The sequence below is a fragment of the Bubalus bubalis genome, chromosome 23 (genome assembly GCF_019923935.1).
Source record: "Bubalus bubalis isolate 160015118507 breed Murrah chromosome 23, NDDB_SH_1, whole genome shotgun sequence".
Lineage (NCBI taxonomy): Eukaryota > Metazoa > Chordata > Mammalia > Artiodactyla > Bovidae > Bubalus > Bubalus bubalis.
Genome location: NC_059179.1, coordinates 243,853 through 268,245, shown reverse-complemented (window position 1 = coordinate 268,245; position 24,393 = coordinate 243,853). Strand labels below are relative to the sequence as shown.

The window sequence follows — 24,393 nt, the reverse complement described above, 5'->3', positions numbered from 1 at the left end:
TCAGACTTAAATTGAAAAAAGTAGGGAAACCACTAGACCATTCAAGTATGACCTAATTCAAATCCCTTATGATTATGCAGTGGAAGTGACAAACAGATTCAAGGGATTAGATCTGATAGACAGAGTGCCTGAAGAACTATGGATGGAGGTTCATAACACTGTACTGCTGCTGCTAAGTCGCTTCAGTTGTGTCCGACTCTGTGCGACCCCATAGAGGGCAGCCCACCAGGCTCTGCTGTCCTTGGGATTCTCCAGGCAAGAACACTGGAGTGGGTTGCCATTTCGTTCTCCAATGCATGAAAGTGAAAAGGGAAAGGGAAGTCACTCAGTCATGTCCGACTCCTAGCGACCCCATGGACTGCAGCCCACCAGGCTCCTCCGTCCACGGGATTTTCCAGGCAAGAGTACTGGAGTGGGGTGCCATCACCTTCTCCGATAACACTGTAAAGGAGGCAGCAATAAAAAACCATCCCCAAGAAAAAGAAACGCAAAAAGGAAAAATGGTTGTCTGAGGAGGCCTTACAAATAGCCAAGAAATGAAGAGAAGCAAAAGGAAAAAGAGACAAGGAAAGACATATCCATCTGAATGCAGAGTTCCAAAGAATAGCAAGTAGAAATAAGAAAGCCTTCCTAAGTGATCAATGCCAAGAAATAGAGGAAAACAATAGAAAAGGAAAGCCTAGAGATCTCTTCAGGAAAATTAGAAGTATCAAGAGAACATTTTATGCAAAGATGGGCATAACAAAGGGAAGAAATGGCATGAATCTAACAGAAGCAGAAGATATTAAGAAGAGGGGGCAAGACTACGCAGAAGAACTATACAAAAAAGATTTTCATGATCCAGATAACCATCATGGTGTAATCACTCAACAAGAGCCAAACATCCTGGAATGTGAAGTCAAGTGGGCCTTAGGAAGCATCACTACGAACAATGCTAGTGGAGGTGATGGAATTCCTGTTGAGCTACTTCAAATCCTAAAAGATGGTGTTATGAAAGTGCTGCACTCAATATGCCAGCAAATTTGGAAAACTCAACAGTGGCCACAAGACTGGAAAAAGTCTGTTTTCATTCCAATCCCAAATAAAGGCAATGCCAAAGAATGCTCAAATTACCACACAATTGCACTCATTTCACTTGTTAACAAAGTAATGCTCAAAATTCTCCAAGCCAGACTTCAACAGTATGTGAACCATGAACTTCCAGATGTTCAAGCTGGATTTAGGAAAGGAGAGGATCCAGAGATAAAATTACCAACATCTGTTGGATTATAGAAAGAGCAAGAGAATTCCAGAAAAATATCTACTTCTGCTTCATTGACTCCACTAAAGCCTTTGATTTTGTGAATCACAACAAACTGTGGACAATTCTTAAAGAGATGGGAATAGCAGACCACCTAACCTGTCTCCTGAGAAATCTCTATGCAGAAAAGATGCAATAGTTGGAACCAGACATGGAACAACGGACTGGTTCCCAATTGGGAAAGGAGTACATCAAGGCTATATACCGTCACCCTGCTTATTGAGATTACATGCAGAGCACACCATGCGAAATGATGGGCTGGATGAAGCACAAGCTGGAATCAAGATTGCCAGGGGAAATATCAATAACCTCAGACATGCAGATAACACCACCCTTATGGTAGAAGGTGAAGAGGAACTAAATAGCCTCTTGATGAAAGTGAAAGAGGAGAGTGAAAAAAAGCTGAAAAGGCTTAAAACTCAACATTCAAAAAACGAAGATCATGGCATCCAGTCCCATCACTTCATGGTAAATATATGCAGAAATAATAGAAACAGCTAGAGACTTTATTTTTGGGGGCTCCAAAATCACTGCAGATGGTGACTGCAGCCATGAAATTAAAAGATGCTTGCTCCTTGGAAGACCAACCTTGCTCCTTGGAATGACCAACCCAGACAGCATATTAAAAACCAGATACATTACTTGGCTGACAAAGGTCTGTCTAGTCAAAGCTTTCATTTTTCCAGTAGTCATGTATGGATGTGAGAGTTGGACCATAAAGAAGGCTAAGGATGAAAGAATCGATGCTTTTGAACTGTGGTGTTGCAGAAGACCCTTGAGAGTCCCTTGGATCGCAAAGAGATCAAACCAGTCAATCCTAAAGGAAATCAGTCCTGAATATTCATTGAAAGAAATGATCCTGAAGCTCCAATACTTTGGCCACCTGATGTGAAGAACTGACTCATTTGTAAAGACCCTGATGCTGGGAAGGATTGAAGGCAGGAGGAAAAGTGGATGACAGAGGATAAGATGTTTGGATGGCATCACTGACTCAATGGACATGAGTTTGAGCAAGCTCTGGGAGTTGGTGATGAACAGGGAAGCCTGGCGTGCTGCAGTCCATGAGGTTGCAAAGAGTCAGTCACAACTGAGCGACTGAAATGACTGAAGTGACTACACTGAACCTCTTCCATCTTGGAGGGAGCAGAGACTTGTCCTCACTGGAGTAGATACATTCTAGGTGTAGATCTGCCTTTCCTGCCCCACAGTGCTTCCTCCAGGAACTCTGTCCACAGAACCCATTTTCAAGCATCGTGGTACTTCCTGTAGCATTGCTTCTGATCGGTGATTTTCATAGCATCTCTTCTTTGATGGCAAAGGGAATACAGCAATGTGCCCTTTGCCATGGAATTAACTGGTTTTACTGAGGATGCCATCACCTAGAAACAACTGGGCAAATTTTGAAAGCTTGCTGAGACAGTGTGACAGCTAATGAAAACTCAAGTGTGTCAGATGGGAGTCAACATTCTGAAAGGGTGGGGTGCAGTCTTAAAGGGTATTGTACCTTCATATGGTGTGAAGGATATAGTGTATATTTGAAGCATAATGGTGCTATCTTCCCCCCACAGCCAGAACATATGGATCTTGTAATCAAGGGGTGTAAATGGCTTGTTTTACTACTGATCCTACAACCCAGTTGTAGAATTTTTACTTCCCATCCTGGCTTCCTTGAGCTCTGCTTCTTTGGAGATCTTGGTCCCCAAAGGGGAGCTGCTCACCAGAGGATGCTCACATATGTCCAGGGCTCCAGGTGAACAACCCCAATCAGGGAGGCACTTTGCAAGACCTTCTAGAGAACAAAAACATGACTGATGGGTCTGTGAAGAATCCAGGAGAAGGACAATCCTCCCAGGCCCCTGCATCCAGAAAATGCATTCTGGGTAGTACTAAAGAGTTTTGATTCTGTCCAGTTTATACAACAAGAGAGACATCAGCTGTGCATACTGATTTTTACTTATTTGTTCATCTAAATGGAAAGAATAATCAGGGTCTTAAGGTCTGTGGAAACAGAAAAACTTTTTCCAGCCCTCTGAAGCACTAGATACAATTAAAAACACAAACAAACAAAAAACTTCCTTATTCTCTTGTCTGCATAAGTTACAGCACTAACTTAAAATAAACTTAACTTAAAATAGAGCAGGGCTGCTGGTGAAAACAAAATTAATGTTAGTCTGGTTACCCCCTCATTTAGCCATCACTGATGATTCTGTGAAGGATATTACTATTTATAAACTCAGCTTCTTTTTAAATATTCATTTATTTATTTGGCTGCACTGGGTTGTAGTTGTAACATGTGGGATCTAGTTCCTGGATCAGAGATTGAATCTGGGTTACCTGAATTTGGAGCATGGAGTCTTAGTCACAGACCACCAGGGAAGTCCCCTCTACTTGTTTCTTGATAAAGGGCCCACCTGTGCCTTTAAAACATTGCTTGTTTTGTCCGTATTTTAATGCTGTAGTTAAGAACATGAACTCTGAGATCTGATGCTGGTGTTTGAATCCTGGCTCAGTTCCTTTCTGGCTATGTGATCCTGGGTACGTCACTTAACCTCTTCGTACCTAAGTCCCCTGTCTATAAACTGAGGATGATAGCAGTCCCCATTTTGAGTGTTTGGAGCATTCATTACGTTAACATAGGCAATATGTTACAATAGTGCTTGGCACATAGTAAGCAGTGAATAAATGTTAGCAGTTGTTATTGTTAATATAATAATTTGGCAATGCTTGCTCTAAGTTAGCATGCCAGAAATATAAACCATTTTATATCCCCTCTTTCTCTACAAGCCTGCAGAACACCTGCTAAATGACTGTTATGGATTGAATTCTGTCCCTTGTTCACATCCCCTCCTCTCTGCTCTGAATTCTTCTGTTCAAGTTTTAACCCCCAATGAGAATGTATTTGGAGATAGCACCTTTATGGAAGTGATTACGGTTTAATGGGGTTACAAGAGTGCAGTCTAATCTGATAGGCCTGGTGTCCTTAGAAGGGCCAGATATTTCTGTCTCTCTACATGTACAAAGAAGACAGGCTATGTGCGGACACATAGAGGAAAGGTGGCCATTTACTAGCCTGGAGCCAATCCCATTGACACCCTGATCTTAGATTTCAAGCCTCCAGCACTGTGGGAAATAAATGTCTGTTGTTTAAGCCCCTCAGGCTGTGGTATTTTGCCATGGCACCCTGAACAGACTAAGATGTTATGAAACATTTTAACTCATATATTGAAGGAGAGACAAATGGGCAGTCCTAATGTAGGATGCCTGATGCCATCCTCAAATGCCATTTCTCCTTGCGGGAAAAGCTTAACTCTACCATCTCCCATGGTGGTGGTGGGGTTGTCAGGAGGAGTCATATACCATCAGGACTACTGTCCACTTGCTTCCCTCAATATAACTGTTTTCTACAGAATTAATCAAGGCTCCAGGCTGACTTCCAGCTATGTAGAGGTTAGTTATTGTGCGTGAGGAGCTCTTAATCTTACTTCTTTCCTCTTTCAACACAGATGATTTTTGTAGGACTAAGAATTTGGTCCATTGAGTCACTGCTTCCCTGGTGGCTCAGATGGTAAAGACTCTGTCTGCAATGTGGGAAATCTGGGTTCGATCTCTCGGTTGGGAAGATCCCCTGGAGGAGGGCATGGCAACCCACTCCAGTACTCTTGCCTGGAGAATCCCATGAACAGAGGTGCCTGGGAGGCTACAGTCCCTGGGGTCACAAAGAGTAGGACATGACTGAGAGATTAAGCACACATCTGTCCACTGAGTCACCAGTTGGATTCTGGATTGGTGTGACCTTATGGATCTTTAGCCTTCATTCCCTCAGAATCTGGGCCACACTGGCTGGAGTCCTGGCCATTTCACTTCAAGGCATGCTCAAAGCCTTCCCAGGGTCTTCTGGTTCCCTGAGACCATGCTGCTCATGGCCTTTTCCTCCTGAGTCCCTGCCTCATGACAGCTGGATTTCTGCCCTGTCACAAGAAGCATGCATTAATTTAATTGTCCTAACTGAAGACTTGGGGATCACAGGAAGATTTGGTTGTCATGGGATGTGAGGCCTTGGGATTTTCTCTCTTCCCCCCTCCCCACTTTTCTCCTTACCTTTCCTTTCCAAATTCTCTAAGAGCTATTCCTTTCAGTCAGAGAACACTTTGGCTGAGTTCTAAGACTTAAACTTGCAGAAAGCCTGGTTAATAAGATGCTTGCAGAACAAAGAGCCTTCCATTTTACAGCAGTTTTGTGTATCAACTTATTGTAAATATAATATGTATGACATGCACGATGATATGTATATTATATCCATGCTATTTCATATATATGATGTTTTGACTATGCAAAATATTTATACTTATAAATAATCTTTTTTTTTTCTTACTACATGAAGAATAATTAAGGCAATTGGGAGATAAAAGGAACTGCCTAATTTAGAAATAAAGATTTAGCTGTGGAGTTTAGGTCTCTTCAGAGTCACTCATTGACTTGTGAAAAGCTCTTTGGAACTTCTGAATCTATTTCTCAGGTGTAGGGTGTTCAGAATCTGAACGTAGGAATGAGGTTAATCATGAGACCATGTAGCTGTAGGAAAAACAAAGCAATGTGGCTTTGGCTTTTCAGATGTTGAAGGCTTTCCTAAGAGCATGGTTAAAACATAAGAGACGGAAAGGGAGAGAGAGATTCAGAAAAATTTATTAGATCACACAGAATTTCCAAGGTAAACTCTGCGACGGTAAAGTTAGATTTCTGTGCCATTAGAGTGTAAATGAACTACTCAGAAAATGCAAAAACGTAAGGTGAGTACTCCTGGCAATTGATGGCAATTATTCTAAGAAGGTCATGTCTGGAGCAAGCTTTGTGCCGGCAAAGCTTCCACCTGGTCGGTGCGCAGGGCGCCAGAAGAGGGCTGGGCCGTCTCTCCCCAGACTGACTTTTCCGCCGCGGACCTCCGCGCTGGCCCAAACACCGAGTTCGGCCCGGGGGCTCCCGGACCCGCGCCGATTGCGCTGTCTCCCCAGCACTGCGCGCCCCTGGACAGCTTCCCGCCTCCGCCCCTCCCTCTGCCGCCCACGCCCCAGCCACGGGTTGCGGGGGCAGGAGGCTGTGGTCGCCGGCCCTTCGCGTGCCCTTTTAAAGGCCTCCCAAGCGAGGCCCCGCAGGGGGATCCCGGCTGAGGAGGGAGCAACACGCTGAGGTTCCGCAGCGGTGCGCGGAGCCGAGCGCCCCCGGCTGCGCCTCCCGCTGGTGGGGCCAGGCACTTCGGGTTCCCGGACGCTATCGCTGCCGCCGCGGGGCTCCCCCTCTCCCCGACCCTGGCCAAGCGCCCCAGATAGAGCGCCTGGGGCGCGGCGCCCACCCGGCGGCTTCCGCCACCCGCCCTCGCCGCCGGCATGCTGCGCCCGTTGCTGCTCGCCGCGCTCTGCCTGGCCGGCGGGCTGGAGGCCGCCGGCGGCTGCCAGCTGCCCTCCGAGTGGAGACCCCTGAGGGAGGGCTGCCTAGCGGAGCTGACCGAGATTATCGTGTAAGCCAAGGTGCTGGCGCTGCAGGAGGAGCAGCACGGCTTGTACAACTACCTGCCCTGGAAGTATGAGGCCAGCGACGCGGGGCTCTTCTACTCCGCTGAGATCAAGATGCTGTGCGACCAGGTGTGGGGCAGCATGCTCGAGGTGCCCGGGAGCTCCAGGCTCAACCTCACCGGCCTGGGCTACTTCTCCTGTGACTCCCACACCGTGGTCCAGGATTACTCCTATTTCTTCTTCCTCAGGTGAACCTACCACCTCTCGCCCATACCGTCCCTTCAGCCACTTGGCATGGCCAGCAGAGGTACCTTTATCCCCAGTAGGCTCAGGAACTCCTCCAGAATCCTGTCTGGGCGATGTTAAGTGACGCCCTGGTCTCCCCTGGTCTCCTTCCCATTTTGTGCTCTTTGGTGCTCCTCACGTTGAGTCTACAGAGATCTTGGGTGCCTCTGGCTAACACTGTTGGAAAAACAGGGATGGCTCCCTTGCTTGACCAGGGAAGAGTGTTTCAGGCCAAAGCTCAAGGTGGTTTCCAGCAACAAACAGCCTATTCCCAATAGCAGAGGTTTATGCGGGGGGTAATGGGGGAAGAAGGCCCTGGTCACAGTGCTCTGAGGCACATGAAGGGCAATCGGACAGGAGCCCTCTCTGGTTGAGTTCCATGCAAGTTGGTCTGTGGTGCAGATGAGATGCCTGTGGATAAGAGTTCAGGCGATGGTGTCTCCTGGAGTTTGAAATAAGAAAGTGGAACCCTAATTGAGGTGGAATCCTTATAGAGGAGGAAAGCTATATTTTAAAGTGGATGCCATGGGAGTTGTTTGGGATGGACAGTGGTCAAAACCAATCCAAACATCTTTGGAATCAGATGGTTGTTGGAATTCTGGCTCCGTTCTTCCTGTCATTTTGAGCAAGTTAATGACCTTGTCAAGAACCCCAAGAGCCTCACCTTCATAATGTGCCAAACAAGGTTGGTTGAGATTAAATCCTAGGAACTGATGCAGAACACCTGGTGCAGGTTAGATGAGGAATGTGTAGTTACTCAATCCTGCACACCTGCTTAAATGCCAAGATGGGACTGGTGTGGAATGCAGCCCAGTTGTCCTCTTGTTTCACTCGGATTCGCTCATATCAGCTGCCAGCAGACCTCAATGCCAGGCTCTTCCAAATAGCTAAAGTTTATAGAGGAAGGGCCTGGGGGCAGGGGTATTAAGGGATTGGGAAAGTGCTCACAGGGCTTTGAAGAACAGAGAGGTGAATTAGACCAGACCTTGTCTGTTGGGAGACTCCTGGAATCTTGTGAAGTTCCATGAAAGTTTGTCATGTGGTCATGATGAAATGCATGTAGATAAGGGTTCAGATTATGGGCTCAACTGAAGTTTGCAATACAGAACAGCAGGTGGAACCCTAATGCATTGGTTCTCTCCAGTTGGAGGAGGAGGCTGATACAGAGGAACCTCAAAATGGAATCTAACGGATAGTGATTGGATAATAAGTCCCATCTTCCCAGTATGTGGAATAGCATTAAGGATATTTGGAATGGCCATGACCTTGGTCTGCAGACTAACTTTTAGCTCTTGAGATTTCACATCACTGAGAAAGAAGACAGAAGGTTCCACAGAGGGGCGTCCATAAGCTCGCTGTAACACATGTTTTCCATATTAAAGCCAGACTATCTAAGCTTAGAATACACGGCATGCTTTGTGTTGGCTTGGGTGGTTTAGCCAGATTGCTGCTGCTGCTGCTAAGTCGCTGCAGTTGTGTCTGACTCTGTGCAACCCCATAGATGGTAGCCCACCAGGCTGCCCTGTCCCTGGGATTCTCCAGGCAAGAACACTGGAGTTGGTTGCCATTTCCTTCTCCAGTGCATGAAAGTGAAAAGTGAAAGTGAAGTCACTCAGTCATGTCTGACTCTTAGCGACCCCATTGACTGCAGCTTACCAGGCTCCTCTGTCCTTGAGATTTTCCAGGCAAGAGTACTGGAGTGGGGTGCCATTGCCTTCTCCATTAGCCAGATTTAGTTGAATTAAAAAAAAATATTGGAGAAGTACAGTTTCTAAATAAAACTGGCAAGGAATAAGATAGTACCTTTTTGAGATAGTACCTTCTTGATATGGAGAAACTTAGATTTTTATGTGTCTTTATTTAGGGAAACCAGCTCTAAAACTATTCAACAATAAAACTTTATTTTCCAAAGTAAAAAGAGCCACAGTACTTAAGAAGGCATTATTTTCTTTTCTGATTTTATAATGAAATACAGTTTTGTCCACTGGCTATCTGGTGGTCAACCAACTCTTTCCTCTTTTTCTCTGACATATTTATAAAACATTAGGGCAGAGATACAGAGTCAAATGGTAGTCTGACAAGATTTCTACTTCACAGGACTGTGTTGCCCTGATGTGTGTTCACAACCACATACAAATCATTCCTCTGTTATTCTGGGCCCCTCAGAGAGGAGAACAGATTCTGGTCAGTGTCACAGGAGAAAGTGGCAGTGGAGACTCCCTGGTGAGACCCTAAATGCCTACTTTGGGCTGGAGTGCTGCTTTCATCTCTCCTTTTCCTTCTCTTGACTTCTCTATCTTGCCAACAGGTACTTTATGCAGGGTTCTGTAAAAATGTTGTTTTATACTGTGCTTACTCTGCCAAATACTTTACTTACTTTTTAAAAAATGCACTCCTTACACCACCATTAAACAAATAAGGATGCTGTTGTCATCCTCATTTTATAGATTGTACATTTAAGCTTAGTGAATTTAAGAAATTCATTGTGCATCAAACAGGAGATAAGTAGCAGTGATAGGACTTGAATCTTGAGTCATTGTAATTAGCTTTCCTTTGCCCAGGAAACAAGGAGCACTCCACTAGGAGAAGGAAAGCAGCTTGGGAGATACACAAATGTTCACCCTCACCCATCCCCCAATTCACATGTTTTGAAAAACTTAAGGATAGACACGTGCAGTGTGAGGTAGAGAAACAATCAGAGAGAGTGACTCCTCTCATGTGAGCCATGTAGATGTGTAATTGGAAGCTGCATGTAAATCAGTGAAGTTAGAATATGCCCTCATACTGCACAAAAATATCTCACAATGGTTTAAAGACTTAAACATAAGACATGACGCCCTAAAACTCCTAGAAGAGAGCATGGGCACAATGTTCTCTGACATAAATTTGACCTTTGTTTTCTTAGGTCAGTCTCCCAAGGTAATAGAAATAAAACCAAATATGAACAAAGGGGACCTAATCAAACTTACAAGCTTCTGCACAGTAGAAAGGAAAAAAAAAAAAAAAAGACAACCTAAAGAATGGGAGAAAATATTTGCAAATGATGCAATAGACCAGGGCTTAATTTCAAATATACAGACCATACAATTCAACAAAAACAACAAAAACCCAATCAAAAAATGGGCAGAAAACCTTAATAGACATTTCTCCAAAGAAGACATGCAGGTGGCCAGTAGACACATAAAAATATACTCAGCATCACTAATTCTTAGAGAAATGCAAATCAAAGCTGCAGCCAGGTACCACCTCCTATCAGGCAGAATGGCTATCATCAAAAGCAGAACAAATAGCAAATGTTGGGGAGAGTGTGGAGAAAAGGGAACCCTCCTACACTGTTGGTAGGAATGTAAGTTGGGGTAGCCACTATGGAAAACAGTATGGGGGATCCTCAGAAAATTCATAGGACCACCATATGATCCAGCAGTCCCCCTCGTGGGCATATCCCCGGACAAAACTGTAATTCAGGAACATACATGCACCCCCATGTTCATAGCAGCATGATTCCCAACAGCCAAGATATGGAAACTGCCTAAGTGTCCCTTGATAGTTGAATGATTAAAGAAAATGTGGTACACATATATGAATATTACTCAGCCATAACAAGAAAGAAAGAATGCCATTTGCAGCAACATGGATGGAACTAGAGATAATTATACTAATCGGAGTACGTCACAAAGAGAAGAATAAATACCATATCATATCACTTATAAGTGGAATGTAAAATATGGCACGAATGAACCTATTTACAAAACAGAAACAGACTCATGGATACAGAGAATAAACTTGTGGTTGCCAAGGGGAATGGAAGGAGGGAGATGGATGGACTGGGTGTTTGGGGTTAGCAGATGCAAACTGTTACATTTGGAATAAACAACAAGGTCCTACCTTAGCACAGGAACCATATCCAATCTCCTGGGATAAACCATAATGGAAAAGATATTAAAAAATGTATTTATATGTATAACTGAGTCACTTTACAGCAGAAATTAGCACAACATTGTAATTAAATTCTACTTAAAAAATATAAACGACGTTGTATAACTGGCAACACTGTCACAGTCTTCTGTTGACTCTCGATTCAAGATGGTACACCCCATGGGTGTCCAGTCTACAGCTCTTGCCTCCTTTTTTTTCCATTAGGATGGATGAGAACTATAACTTCTTGCCTCATGGAGTCAATCTCCAAGATGCCATCTTTCCAGACACTCAAGAGAACAGAAGGATATTTTCTAGCCTTTTCCAGTTTTCAAAGTGTTCACAAGGGCAGCAGCTGGCAACTTTCTTCAGTGACTGGGAGGTCCAAGAAGACACTAGGGTAAGAATTGTCTATACCCTGTGCTACAGCAAAATAATAAGATAGCTATGACTCATATGAATGTTGTGAGCAAGGGAGTCAAGAGTCTCCTTCCAAAGTCCAGATCAAGAAGTATTTTTCACCCTCTCCACAGCCCTCCCAGAAGTTAACAAGCACTGCTCATAAACTCTGGAGTCCTCAGGCTGCACTGTGTGGCATAAGGTTCCTCACAAAGTGAGGGGACAAGATGGGCTGAAGGTTGGCCATGCTGTGCCTCAGTTTCCTCTTCTGTAAATTGGAAGCCATCATAACATCTGTATCTTAGGGCTGATGCGACATGATTTAACTATGTAGGGAATGTCAATAGGTAAAGCCTTTAGTGAGGTGTTTGAGAGTAAGCACTCAATACACTGAGCTGTTATGACTACTTCTGTTGTTGATTTCAAATACTTATGTATGTTTTTACTTGGCCCTGCTGGGTCAAGTTGTGGCATGTGGGATCTTCAGTCTTCCTTGCAGCATGCAGAATCTTCAGTTGCAGCATGCAAACCCTTAGTGGCAGGATCTAGTTCCCATGGAACAGAAGGATCTGGATCACTCTGGGCATGAAGATAGAAAAGGCATCTTTCAGTCTGAGGCAGATGCCTGAGTTGTGGGGATATTTTGAGGACTATTGCTTTCTCTGAGTAATGGCATTGTCACAACTGAGCCAGGGGAGCAGGGAGGCCATGGCCCATTGCTCCCAGTCTCCCACCAAGATGTTTATAGGACCACGTTGACAGACCACAGGAGACCGTTCTGATGTGGGTTAATGAACCAATGTGCATGTATTAGGTGGTTTCCTTCTTTCCCCCATCTGTGGTGCCCTTGATGGGGGCACTGTCTTTCTCTTGTCTGGTGGGTTGGCCTAGGGGAGTGGCCTTGTTCTTCCAAACCTCCTGCCCAGGGCTCCATGGCACCTGGAAGCTTTCTTCATGTTCTTTGCACATAAACTGTTCTCATCGTAGGCAAGTACATCTGACTGCGGAAAAGTGTTGATTCTTCCTTTCCGTACATTATCCAGGGTTCCTTCCTTAGTTAGGCCTGCCCTACTGACAGTTCTCAACTCCCTGACAACTCTTCAAGATTTGCCAAAATTTTCTGAGTGCTTGTCATATATTTCACTCCCCACATGGATCTAAGCACCTTTCTTTCCCCTTGCCCCACCTTTTTTTTTTTTGTCCTACCCAACTCTTAATCTGTGCCAGCACCCACTCCACATTGAAATGGACCCACCAAGGATAAGCCTGAGTATCCCAAGCCTGGGTCAGACCATAGCATTTTAAAATTAAATCTTTTTAGTCTTGGTCCTGTGGTTCTCCATTTTGTGGGATTTTTGCTTCATGTACTAAATCCTTGGTAATAGTACATTGATGTCAAGAGATTAGATATTGATCCAAATATACCTCCCAGTTAAGCCCCAAACTTTTTAGATATATAACTGATTAGCCCTGTGGTCACACAATGAAGCTATTAACATTTTACTGCAATTAGATTTTCCATCATTCAAAACAAATAGAACAATGGGACTGTGGAGAATTGTTTTAATGTGAAGGCAGTCCTATTTTGGGTCGTCAGATGTTGATCTTGGGGAGAATTCCTTTTCCCTTTCATCATCCTGGTCTTTTAGATAACAGAGGGTGGGTATGTGTGTTTGCACTGAGTCAGAAGCTTTTGGGGAAGAGAATTAATTGTTCCAGGTTGCTGAGCTGGTACAGAGCCAAATTGAGGTGTTGATGGACTTTGTATGTATCACATCTTGGCTCCTTCTTCTGCCTACTTTGAAAGGTACCACATCAGAGCTGAGTTAAATTAGCTAGTTCATTTGAGAATTTAGGTTTAAAATAAAAGTAAGGTGCTAGCATTTATATTTTATGATATTCCTTGACAAATTTTTACTTTCTCTGCAGTGATTAAAATAGTTGTGAATTGAAGGTGTCCGAATTAGATGAAGAGTTATGGACAGTTACTTGTTCCTTTCTTGGAAAAAAAAAACAAAACAAACAAACAAACAAAAAAAAAAAACAAAAAAAAAACAACTAAAACTAAAAATTATCTGCCTTAAAAAAATAAAAACAAAAACTTATGTTCAGTTGTGCTGGATCTTTGCTGCCATGAGGGCTTTTCTCTAGTTATGGCAAGCAAGGGCTACTCTTTGTTGCAGTGCACAGGCTTCTTATTGCAATAGCTTCCCTCATCACAGAGCACAGGCTCTGAGCACATGGGCTTCAGTAGTTGTGGGTTGTGAGCTCACTAGTTTTGACACACGGACCTAGTTGATCTGCAACTTGTGGAATCTTCCTGGACCAGAGATAGAACTGGTCCCTGCTCTGGCAGATGGATTCCTATCCACTGTGCCAGCAGGGAAGTCCTCTCTGCTTTTTCTGTGTGAAGATGAGTATCCTGCTTTCTCTCCTATGCAGGGTAAATAAATCATGTTATGACACAAACAGTCTGTTTTTCCTAAGGTGATGGGTCTTACATCTTAGATGGGATCAGAGGAGCTTGTTTGGGCCACCTTTTTATTCCAGTTAGACTCTTGCTAATGGGAACATGTGAATCCTTCATTTGTTCTGAGACCATTATGAATGGCCCTGGACGGTGCACATTACACAATTTCCCTATATCACATGCTGTGTCTTAGATGACAATGAATTCAGGGGGCACACTGATGAATTATCATCATTTCCACTGTTGCTGCTGTCTTCTCTAAGTCCCCAGTCAGCTCGAACAGTGTGTTTAGATCATGGTCGTGAAGGGTGCATCTCTTCCTTCTCATTCTCTTGCAGCATCACATGAATATGGGACTCTAGGGTCAGTCTGGAGGTTAAGAAATGGAACCAGAGGAAAATCTGATGTAGGGAAACTTTTTGTGATACATACCCAGGACAACCTGCAACTCTGTCCTCAGTAGCCAAATCCTCCCATTTTCTAATTTCATCCTTAGACATCCCACCATTCCCCCCGCCCCTTGCTTCAGTCAGTGGAAACATAAGCTTGCTTTCAAAAGTTGCCAGGGAATCAGCAGCACTCCTAAGTGTTCAGCATCTCTCTGGTTCAGTATCATGGTGTTAATGGGGCCTCCGGGGATGTCTTTGGCAAGTTAGAGCATCCATCCCATTTTCTGGCAGGGTTCTCTCCACGCCAGCCAAGAACATTTTCCTTTCCTTTTCCCTTCCCTGCTGGGTGAGTGTAACAATCAAAACAAAAGTTGGCTATTTTCTTCTCTCCAAAAGTCCTGTCCCCCAGGACTGCGACCCAGACTGACCCACACATACATCAATCAGACCTAGAGTGTCATGGGACTGACATAAAATCTGTGGAAGACCTCCTGTCATCTTTCTTTTTTCCCTTTTTACAGTTGGGAAGGATGGTGAGGGAGGTGCCATTCTCATAAGACAATCAGGATGGGCTGTGCCATTTTCAGAGGTGTGACCTCAGGCAGAATCCTTAATTTCCCAAAACTTCAGTTTTCTCCTTCCCTGATAGCTCAGTTGGTAAAAAAGAATCTGCCTGCAATGCAGGAGACCCCAGTTTGATTTCTGGGTCAGGAAGATCTGCTGGAGAAGGGATAGGCTACCCACTCCAGTATTCTTGGGCTTCCCTTGTGGCTCAACTAGTAAAGAATCTCCCTGCAGTGCAAGAGACCTGGGTTCGATCCTTGGGTTGGCAAATCCCCTGAAGAAGGGAAAGGCTATCCTCTCCAGTATCCTGGCCTGGAGAATTCCATGAACTCTATAGTCCATGGTGTCACAAAGAGTCGGACACCACCGAGCAACTTTCACTTTCAAAACATATAAACTGTTTCAGGTTGTCCTAAGGACCCAATTAGATAATAGGTTTGAAAGCACTTTGTCAGTTGTAAATAGTGATAGAGGGGTTTATGACTATAAATGGATAGTTAGAAAGTATGATTTTAAAACTTAAAGATGATGCAACTTTTAAAAAGCTTCCTGTGTCCTCCCAGGGCAGTGGCAGTGGGAGCAATGCTGACAGGGTAGTTGGTGGAGAGGGGAACAGATGATGGGGAAGCTCTCATGTGTGTTGTAATTCATTCAACAGAACTTACTGTGTTCTGGTCACAGAGCACTTAAAAATTCATGTACTAAGTTATAAACCATGTTCATGTGGATTCCCAAATCTGAAAGTATAAAATGGTTGTCAGTAGAGTTTTTTTCTCCCACCTCTGACACCCATCCACCCAGTTCCCACCTACCCTCCAAACGAATAACCACTGTTAATAGTTTCTTGTAAGCTTCTAATGAGTATTCTCCCCCAACAAACACTTCAGTCAAGATTCACTGTCTTCTTTAAGGGCATGGTCACCCACTTCTATATTCCTGCCTGGAGAATCCGATGGACAGAGGAGCCTGATGGGCTTCAGTCTATGGGGTCACAAAGAGTCAAACATGACGTGTGACTAACACACACTTTTGGTACCAGTGGCACTGCAATGTGCACACGTGGTTGTGCCCTGCTTTGTTCACAAGTGGGTATGTGTAAGTAGACATGTAAGTTGCTATATCTAGACATGTATGTTGGTTTAAACAGCTGAATCATATCTCATTGTATTAATGCCTTACTGTGTATTTAATCTGGAGAAGGCAATGGCACCCCACTCCAGTACTCTTGCCTGGAAAATTCCATGGATGGAGGAGCCTGGTGGGCTACAGTCCATGGGGTCACTAGGAGTTGGACACGACTGAGCGACTTCACTTTCACTTTTCACTTTCATGCATTGGAGAAGGAAATGGAAACCCACTCCAGTGTTCTTACCTGGAGAATCCCAGGGATGCGGAAGCCTGGTGGGCTGCCATCTATGGGGTCGCACAGAGTCGGACATGACTGAAGCGACTTAGCAGCAGCAGCAGTGTATTTAATCAAGTTCCCTGTTTATAGGTAGTTACACTGTTTCCAGTCCATGGATATTACATGGAGTGTGGACATGTATGACATTATATCAGTACATACCTCATTTTGTGAAATTGTTGAGTCCAGTCTTTAGCAAGTGACTGTTGAGTGACTGCCATGAGGCAGCTGCTGTGTTAGATACCAGAGTTTCAATGTTGAGAAAAAACTTATAGAATACAATATTAATATATTTATAAAAATATAAATTTTAGAGTATAATTATTGTTAATATTTTATCTAAAAGCTCATATCATATTTCCATTTTTTTAGTTTATTTTTTGTTGTTGTTTAGAGGTACTTTCTTGTTGACAGACTTGTGACAGATATAATAATATATCAATTTTTAACTTATAATAAACCTAGGCACTATGAAAATTTTGTACTTAATGTTAATGACTCTTAGACATGTCTATAGTAGAGTAGTGAAAAAAAAAATACTAGATATTTAATATTGACTATTTCCCAGTTCACGTGAATCTGAAATTCATTTAGGTCAATGTTTTCTTGTATTTCCAACTGTTTGATTTGTAAGGGCTTCCTTTTCTTGAGACCATTTAAATAAGAACTCAGAACTTGAGCAATATTATCAAAAACAGAAGACTCACACTGAGACATACATAAATCCAGACAGACAGACAAGGGATCTTCTAGTTTTCCGCCTGATATTTAAAATATTTGTTTGAGCCACTTTTTTGCGGGGAGCGGGAGTTGGGGGAGGCAGGTGGTGGCAAGAATACTGGAGTGGGTTGTTATTCCCTTCTCCAGGAGATCTTCCTGACCCAGGGATTGGACCCAGGTCTCCCGAATTATAGGCAGACACTTAACCATCTGAGCCACCAGGGAAGTTGTTGAATTCTATGGAAAGGATGAACTTCAAGCGTTGCCCTAGGCAGGCCTTTGTAACAAGCTAATTGCTTTTAATTGCATATGCAAAAGAACCAGCTTTACAGTTTCCAAGAAAAAAAGAAGTTTCCTTGTTACCAGTTTTGTCTGGTTCTATAGAATATCATGGCCATCCTAGGTCAGGTCATCTTTCCTTTCTGTAGTCATAGTTTTATCCCTGAATCATAGATCAGCTAATAAAAAGCTTGGATTGTATCTGTGGGGTGGATTTGCTTGTCCTTGTGTTTCACCTGGGGCAGTAGCAAGGCCCATGGGCCTCTCCTGGAACTGGGTAGGGGGGCGGGGTGCACCAGGAGTGCATGTTGGGGTGGGGGTGGGGGGGTGGCGCACCAGGAGCGCATCTGGGGCAGGGGGCCCCAGTTGTGCTCTCATCGGTTGCCATTGCAGCTGGGAACGCCCATTTCATGCACTCCTGGGTCCCCAGGGATCGGCATCCCATGAACGGAACAGAGGGGTGTGGACCACAGGTAAGGGAACTGGGACTCGGTGGAACTGGGAATGACATATCCTGCCCTCTCTGTTCGCACAGTCTTGGAGCCCCCTAACCTGGCTGTCACGGAAAGGCCTCGCCTTTGGGGTCAAGGCCTTTACTGCTTTACCCCTTGGCATAAAGCTCAGACCCGTGTGGGTTTTCCCAAGCAGCCTAGTGCCTGCTGGAAGTCCAAGGGATTTATCCTGCCTGGTGATTTCACTTGCAGGGACTTAATAACCCTTACTCTGGCCGGCTGGCCCAGCCCTGCTTCTGCCACTTCATAGCCCAGCGGGCCCTTGACCACGTGCTGGGATGGAAAAGGGAAGGGCCCACCAGTTGCACCCTAGAAATTTAGTAGGGTGCATGGATTTAAACATCTGGTAGCCACCCAGGCAGAAAAGAAGGGAGGCGGGCACCTTGCTGCCCTTTCATTGTGGAATCTATGGCTGTCCTGCTGAGAGAGGGGCTTTCCATGGTGACCCTGTGCAATAAGTTTGGTGTTTTGGAACTGAATAATTAGAACATATAAACATTTTAAATTATGTGGTGTTTTAATTAAAAATAATAATAAAAAAAAGCTCCAAGCTTTTTGCAAATTGAGGTCTAAAAATTGAAGGCCTATTTTCCTTCCACTGTGGCATTCTATGAAGAAATGTGCATTTTTTTTTTTTTAAGAAAAGAGTCGGAAAAGTGAGGGAAATAGAAAACCCAGAGGTGCCCCTGTAGTTTGGTGAAGGCCTGAGGAGGTCACTTGTAAATGCTGCTGGCTGTCTGGAGGCAGTCTCTTCCTGTGGCTGATGGGCACAGAGCTCTGCAGGCTTGTCCTTTGCATGGATGTTCTTGTTGGTGGAAATCCATCTCGGAGCCATCTCCTGATGTGTAAGAATTTCCCAGACTAGACCCCTAGGCAAATCCCGCAGGGCCAGGGGCTCCTTCCTTCATTGTATCTGTCTGTTTGACTGAAAACCAGCAATGACATATTTTTCTTTCAATCTGGTCTCTCATCCAGGCCTTGGAGTAATATTCCCCCTCCCCCTCAATAGGCTTGGGTTTCAGGGATGAATTATAGTCAGTTGTCCATGATTTTGCAAATGAGGAAACTGAGAGCCAGAGACAGTGAAGGACTGTCCAAGGGAGAATGGGATATCCTTCTAGGAACCCTGGCTCCTGGGTTTTTAATGAGCTTCCCACCCAGCATGGTCATTAATTGGCAAGTGTTGACACTGAGAATAAACTGTTGGTGGAAATGTAAAAGGCTTTTTTAAAGAATGTGCCTACCAGCTGTGCATCTTATGGAGTATTTTCATTGTACTACCCAACCCTTGGAAAGTGCTGGGCACAGGGCAGATGCTTCATCATTTTTATTGAATAAGTTCAATTTCACATAATTATATCCATAGTGTCAGCAACACTATGAGGTATATTAGAACAGTGATTGTCAGAGTTGGTACTTCACAGATCAGTCAAGAAAGAAAACATTTTATTAGGAAAACTGTAAGAGAATTGCTAAGTTTTAAGTTTATCCCACCAGGATACTTTTTTAAAAATGAAACAAATCTCTCCCTTCATCACCAAGGCTATCAGAGGTCTGTTGAGGACCCCACACAAGGGAGGTTCTACCTCTTGGGACACCCCTGTTTTAGCATCTCCCTAAGCCAGCAACCTGGGACAGTCGAGTACACTTGAAGTTCCTCCTTGACCTTGGGAGTTTTTTGGAAGACAATTTTTTGACAGACAGGGGTGGGGAAGGTTTTGGGATGTTTCAAGTGCCGTCCATTTATTGTGCACTCTATTTCTATTTTTGTTCCCTGGTCGCTCCGTTGGTAAAGAGTATGCCAACAGTGCGGGAGACCCAGGTTCAGTCCCTGGGTCAGGAAGATCTCCTGGAGAAGGAAATGACAGCTCACTTCAGTATTCTTGCCTGAAGAATTCAATGGACTGAGGAGCCTGGTGGGTTACAAAGGGTTGGACACAGCTGAGTGACCGAACACTTATTTCTAGTATGATTTCATCAGCTCCACCTCAGATCATCAGGCATTAGATCCTAGAGGTTGGGCGCCCAGCTGAGTGACCGAACACTTATTTCTAGTATGATTTCATCAGCTCCACCTCAGATCATCAGGCATTAGATCCTAGAGGTTGGGCGCCCCTGCTTTAGTTTCCTCTTTCATCTTCTACACAGCTCCAGCCTGCTTCCTCCCCTCTTCCACGTGCAGAACTACCTACCAGGCTTCTCTGAGTATGACTAAGAGTCTCCTTCCCTCACTTCCTTTCCTCTGAGTCCCTTCTCCTAACTGGGTTTCCCTGATCTCCGTTTAGGCACTTTTGCCCCAGGTAGTGCTAGTGGTAAAGAACCTCCCTGCCAATGCAGGAATCCGATCCCTGGGTTGGGAAAATCCCCTGGAAGAGGGCACGGCAACCCAATCCAGTATTCTTGCCTGGAAAATTCCCATGGACAGAGGAGCGTGTCAGGCTCTGACAGTCAGACGTGACTGAAGCGACTTAGCACAGCATACCAGAGGACCTTAGCACTGCAGACTCATGTGATGGTTCTGGCTCTTTGGAGTCACTTGTCATTCCACTCGTATGTTAGGGTCAGCTTGTGTATTGCTTCCTAAAGGCCCCGAGAGGGTAACAGGCAGGAAGGCCGAGGGTCTCCAGACAGAGGGAATAGGCTGCAATTGTCGGACATTTTTTTCTCTCTCTCCTAAGTAGCTGGAGGAAGCAAACTAGTGTTACATTTTTTCCCCTTCTCCATACAAATTTAAAATGAGGTTTCTCTGAAAAGTCTGTGTTGCTATGACGACTCCTGGCTCCACCTGAACTTAACTTTTCTCAAACCTTGAGCTAAGCAATGCATTTTTTCGTAAGGAAATGTTTGTCTTAAGCTATATTAATATACTGTATATTTCCGCTAGACTCTGTCTTCAGGTCGGTTCCCCCTAAAGGCTCAGAACCGACTTGACAAACCATTATGTCTTACTCATACCTTGTTCTCCTAATCTATGTTAATGAAATGATATATTTGCCTGGAAATCTGCCTTTCTTCAAGATTCATGTCAATCATTTTATGGCCCAGGATGACTCACCTGCTGCCAATGTTATCTCAATGCATGTTGCAGGTGAGGGGCGTGGTGCAATTCTCTGAGACATTGCCTTTCTTTCCTTAGCAGACTGCTAGTGGCTAAAGACCAGCAGGGGGTACTCTTACTGCCCCTGTCTGAAGTCTATGTCAGCAGCTTTCTCTATCTCTTTTATACTTTAATAAAACGTTATGACACAAAAGCTCTGAGTGATCAAGTCATATTGGATCTTCGTTTCAGATTTTAGATGCATTCCATGGTATTGCCATCTTAAGTCTTTCCATCGCTATGGGATATCTGTATTTTCAGGATATTTTTTTCAGCAATCATGTATAATTTCTGGTGTGCTTGTCTTGTCATCCTCGTTATATCCATGCCAAAGTATTTTATTAATGTTGACATTATTGAAAGGTAATTGTTTTTTTAAAATTCCTTTTCAGATTATTATTTGCTAGTGTATATAGATAAAACTGTGTAATCATTCATTTTTATCAGTTTGGACAGCTTGATAGTTGTCTTTACTTTCTTTACTTTCTCATACTTTAAGATTATCCTGGCTCATATGTGTACTGCCTCACCCCTAATCTCAGTCATTTATTCAAAGAACTTCTGTCCTTTTATTTTTGTTAACATTGAATTATTTTTGATTATGCTGGGTTTTTGTTGCTAGATGTCTAGTTGTAGTGAGCAGAGGCTGCCCTGTAGTTGCCGTGCCATGGCTTCTCATTGCAGCAGTTTCTTTGGTTGTAGAACTTGGGCTCTGGAGCATGCAAGTACTTCAATAGTTGTACAGGAACTTAGTTGCCCTTGAGCATGTGGGATCTTCTAGCACCAGGGAATGAACCCGTGTTCCCTGCATTGGTAGGCAGATTCTTTACCACTGGACCACCAGGGACATTTCCTGTTCCCTTTCATTAGAGAATGATATGCAAAACATACATGTAGGAGCTAAATATGCTCAGCTGACAATACTCGGAAATATATACATGTATTCCAGCTTACCTTTGAACATATTCAGTTAAAGGTAATTTGTGATGATGTCTCCATGGATCTTGGAAGCTTTCCTTTTGTTTCTCTGTAACTTCCCATTCCAATGGTCAGATACCTGGTTTCCACCACTTGTCATGTATAGAATTCAGTGCTTGTCCCATGTGGTTACTGTAAAAACTGTCAGACTGTCTTCCAAAGTGGGCTGTGCATGCTTGCCACCAGTATCTTGAGTATGTTTCTGTAGGATAGTTTACTATCAGTATACCCTCCATGGCCAGGTGTCTATTTCAATCTTTACCAATTATGAATGGGCTTGTTTACTCTAGTGTTCTTGGACAATTTGAGTACAGATTCTTTGTCAGATATGCATGTTTAGGGAAAACAATTGTATTTATTTTTGGCTGTGTTGGGTCTTCGTGTGTGGGCTTTTCGCTAGTTTGGGTGAGCGTGGGCCATAAGTAGTGGTGTGCGGGCTTCTCGCTGGAGTGGCTCCTCTTGTTGTGGGGCACAGGCTCACGGGCTTCAGTGGTTGCAGTATGTGAGCTTGGCATTGTGTCTTCCAGGATCTAGAGCACAGGCTTGGCAGTTGTGGCACACGGGCTCCATAGCATGTGGGATCGTCCCATAGCAGGGATCACACTTGCCTCTCCAGCACTGACAAGCGGATTCTTTACCATGGAGCCACCAGGGAAGCCCTCAGGCATATTTTTGATTCTAGTTTTCCACACATGTACCTCGTGAGAAAGGCTAGGATCAAGAGGCCTGGCCACTGGGAGTCCTCAGCCACAGTTCTGGCTGTGCCATCCAAAGCTCTGGGGCCTTTGGCGAGTGCCTCAGCTTCCCTGGGACTGTTTCCTCCCCTCAGAAATGCCCTGCTGTGGACTGTAGCCCACCAAGCTCCTCTGTCTCTGGGATTTCTGAGGCCAGAATACTGGAGGGGGTGCCACTGCCTTCTCTACAAGGTAGCATTTGGAAGATATTTTCTCCTGGATTGTGGTTTTGATGAAGGAAGGGGGATCCCTTCCAGGTCTTGAGAGTGGATTCTTATCTGACACTTTGAAATGAATTGTCTGAGGAGAGGAGTACCATCCAAGTGAGAGACTTCATTGGGAAGGGCTGTCGGGCCAGAGTGCAGGAGGGTGAGGGAAACAGAGAGAACTGCTCTGCCACGTGGCTCACTGTCTCAGGGTTTATGGTCATTGGGTTAGTTTCTGGTTTGTCTCTTGCCAGTCATTCTGAATTGGGATCCTTCCTGGGGGCACACACATCACTCCGCTGAGATGGATTCCAGCGAGGAGGATCCTGGGAAGTTGGTAGGACCTCTGGACTGCAGTCTCCCATCTCTTTTTGACCTCTCCAGAATCCTGGTTGGTGGTAGCTTGTTAGTTCCTTGTTCCTTACCAGGACCTCCTGTTGTAAGTGACTCCTGCAAGTGTTTTCTCTTCTCTGTTGCCTGGCAAGGGTGGGTGGTCAGTGGTTCATTTAACAGTTTGTCTTTTGGTTCTCTCGAATAAGGTCCTTCAGAGAGTAAATGTATAAAATTGCAAAAGTCAATGTTTTAAATAATTTCTATTCCTAATTTGGTAAGTTGGCCTTTTTGATGTGTGTTAGAACTCATCACCAGACCAAAGGTCATGTAGATCTTTTGTTGCTTTCTCAAATTGTATAGTTTATTAAATTGAATTACAGTGTTAGTTGAAAAGTTTGTGTTTCTGTTTATTTCATCTTTTTTAACAGTTATTTATTTTTAGTTGATTAATCATTGCTTTACAATATTGGTTTGATTTGTCATACATCCACATGAATGAACCATAGGTGTACGTGTATCCCCTCACTCTTGAATATCCCTCCCACATTCCATCCATCCCCACCTGTCTAAGTTATTAGAGAGCCCCAGTTTGAGTTCCTGAATCATACAGCAAATCCCCACTGTTTGTCTGTTTACAAATGTTGGTGTACATGCATCCATGCTGCTCTCTCCATTCATCTCACCCTCTCCCTCTTGTTCCCCACCCTTGTCCGTAAGTCTGTTCTCTATGTCTGCATCTCTGGTGCTGCTATGTGAACAGATTCATCAGAGCCATGCTTCTCGATTCCATGTTTTTCTCTTTCTGACTGACTTCCCTGTTTAATACACTCTAGGTTCATCCCCTTCATTAGAACTGACTAAAATGTGTTCCTTTTTATGGCTGCATTCCATACAGGCTCTGATTGTTCCTTAGCCATGTTTTGAGGAGGGTCATGGAGCTATTCTGCTCCATTTCAGTTTGGGCTCCCAGTCTGAGTGTTCACAGCAGAGCTGCTTCTGGGTGAGCCCTCTGAGGGCTGTGAGCACAGGGCTGCCCGCTCTTCTCTGGCGGCCCACAGGGGGCTCCAAAACCCCCTCTGACCCGCGGACACAGGAAGCTTTTCCTTCAGACTGGGCTCGGTGACCAGCTGGCGGGAGCTTTGTCTCTTCAGGGCCATCAGGGCTCAGGCTGCTGGGTAATGGGGCTGCCTCCCAGCTGAGAGGAGCGGGGTTGCCTCAGTGCCCGCCAGCAGGGGGCGCTGCAAGAGAGAAAAATGAGGACGAAGTAGAAGTTTCCTGTGTCCAGCTGAGCGCTGACCAA

At 44.4% G+C, this 24,393-nt stretch overlaps 1 protein-coding gene across 2 annotated transcripts in view; it reads left to right on the top strand.

Moving 5' to 3' along the window:
* Nucleotides 1–5,720: 5,720 nt before the first annotated feature.
* LOC112581649 (coiled-coil domain-containing protein 3-like) overlaps nucleotides 5,721–24,393 on the top strand; it is a 43,781-nt gene continuing 25,108 nt past the window's right edge. Inside the window, exons 1-2 of one of the 2 annotated variants that reach the window (XM_044935092.2) lie at nucleotides 5,721–6,087; nucleotides 11,233–11,407. In XM_044935092.2, coding sequence (XP_044791027.2) covers nucleotides 11,234–11,407 — 174 coding nt within the window. In that variant the 5' untranslated portion in view covers nucleotides 5,721–6,087; nucleotide 11,233. Of the gene's footprint in view, nucleotides 6,088–6,767; nucleotides 7,056–11,232; nucleotides 11,408–24,393 lie in introns of those variants that run through there. The other variant, XM_044935091.2, reaches the window with a different exon arrangement.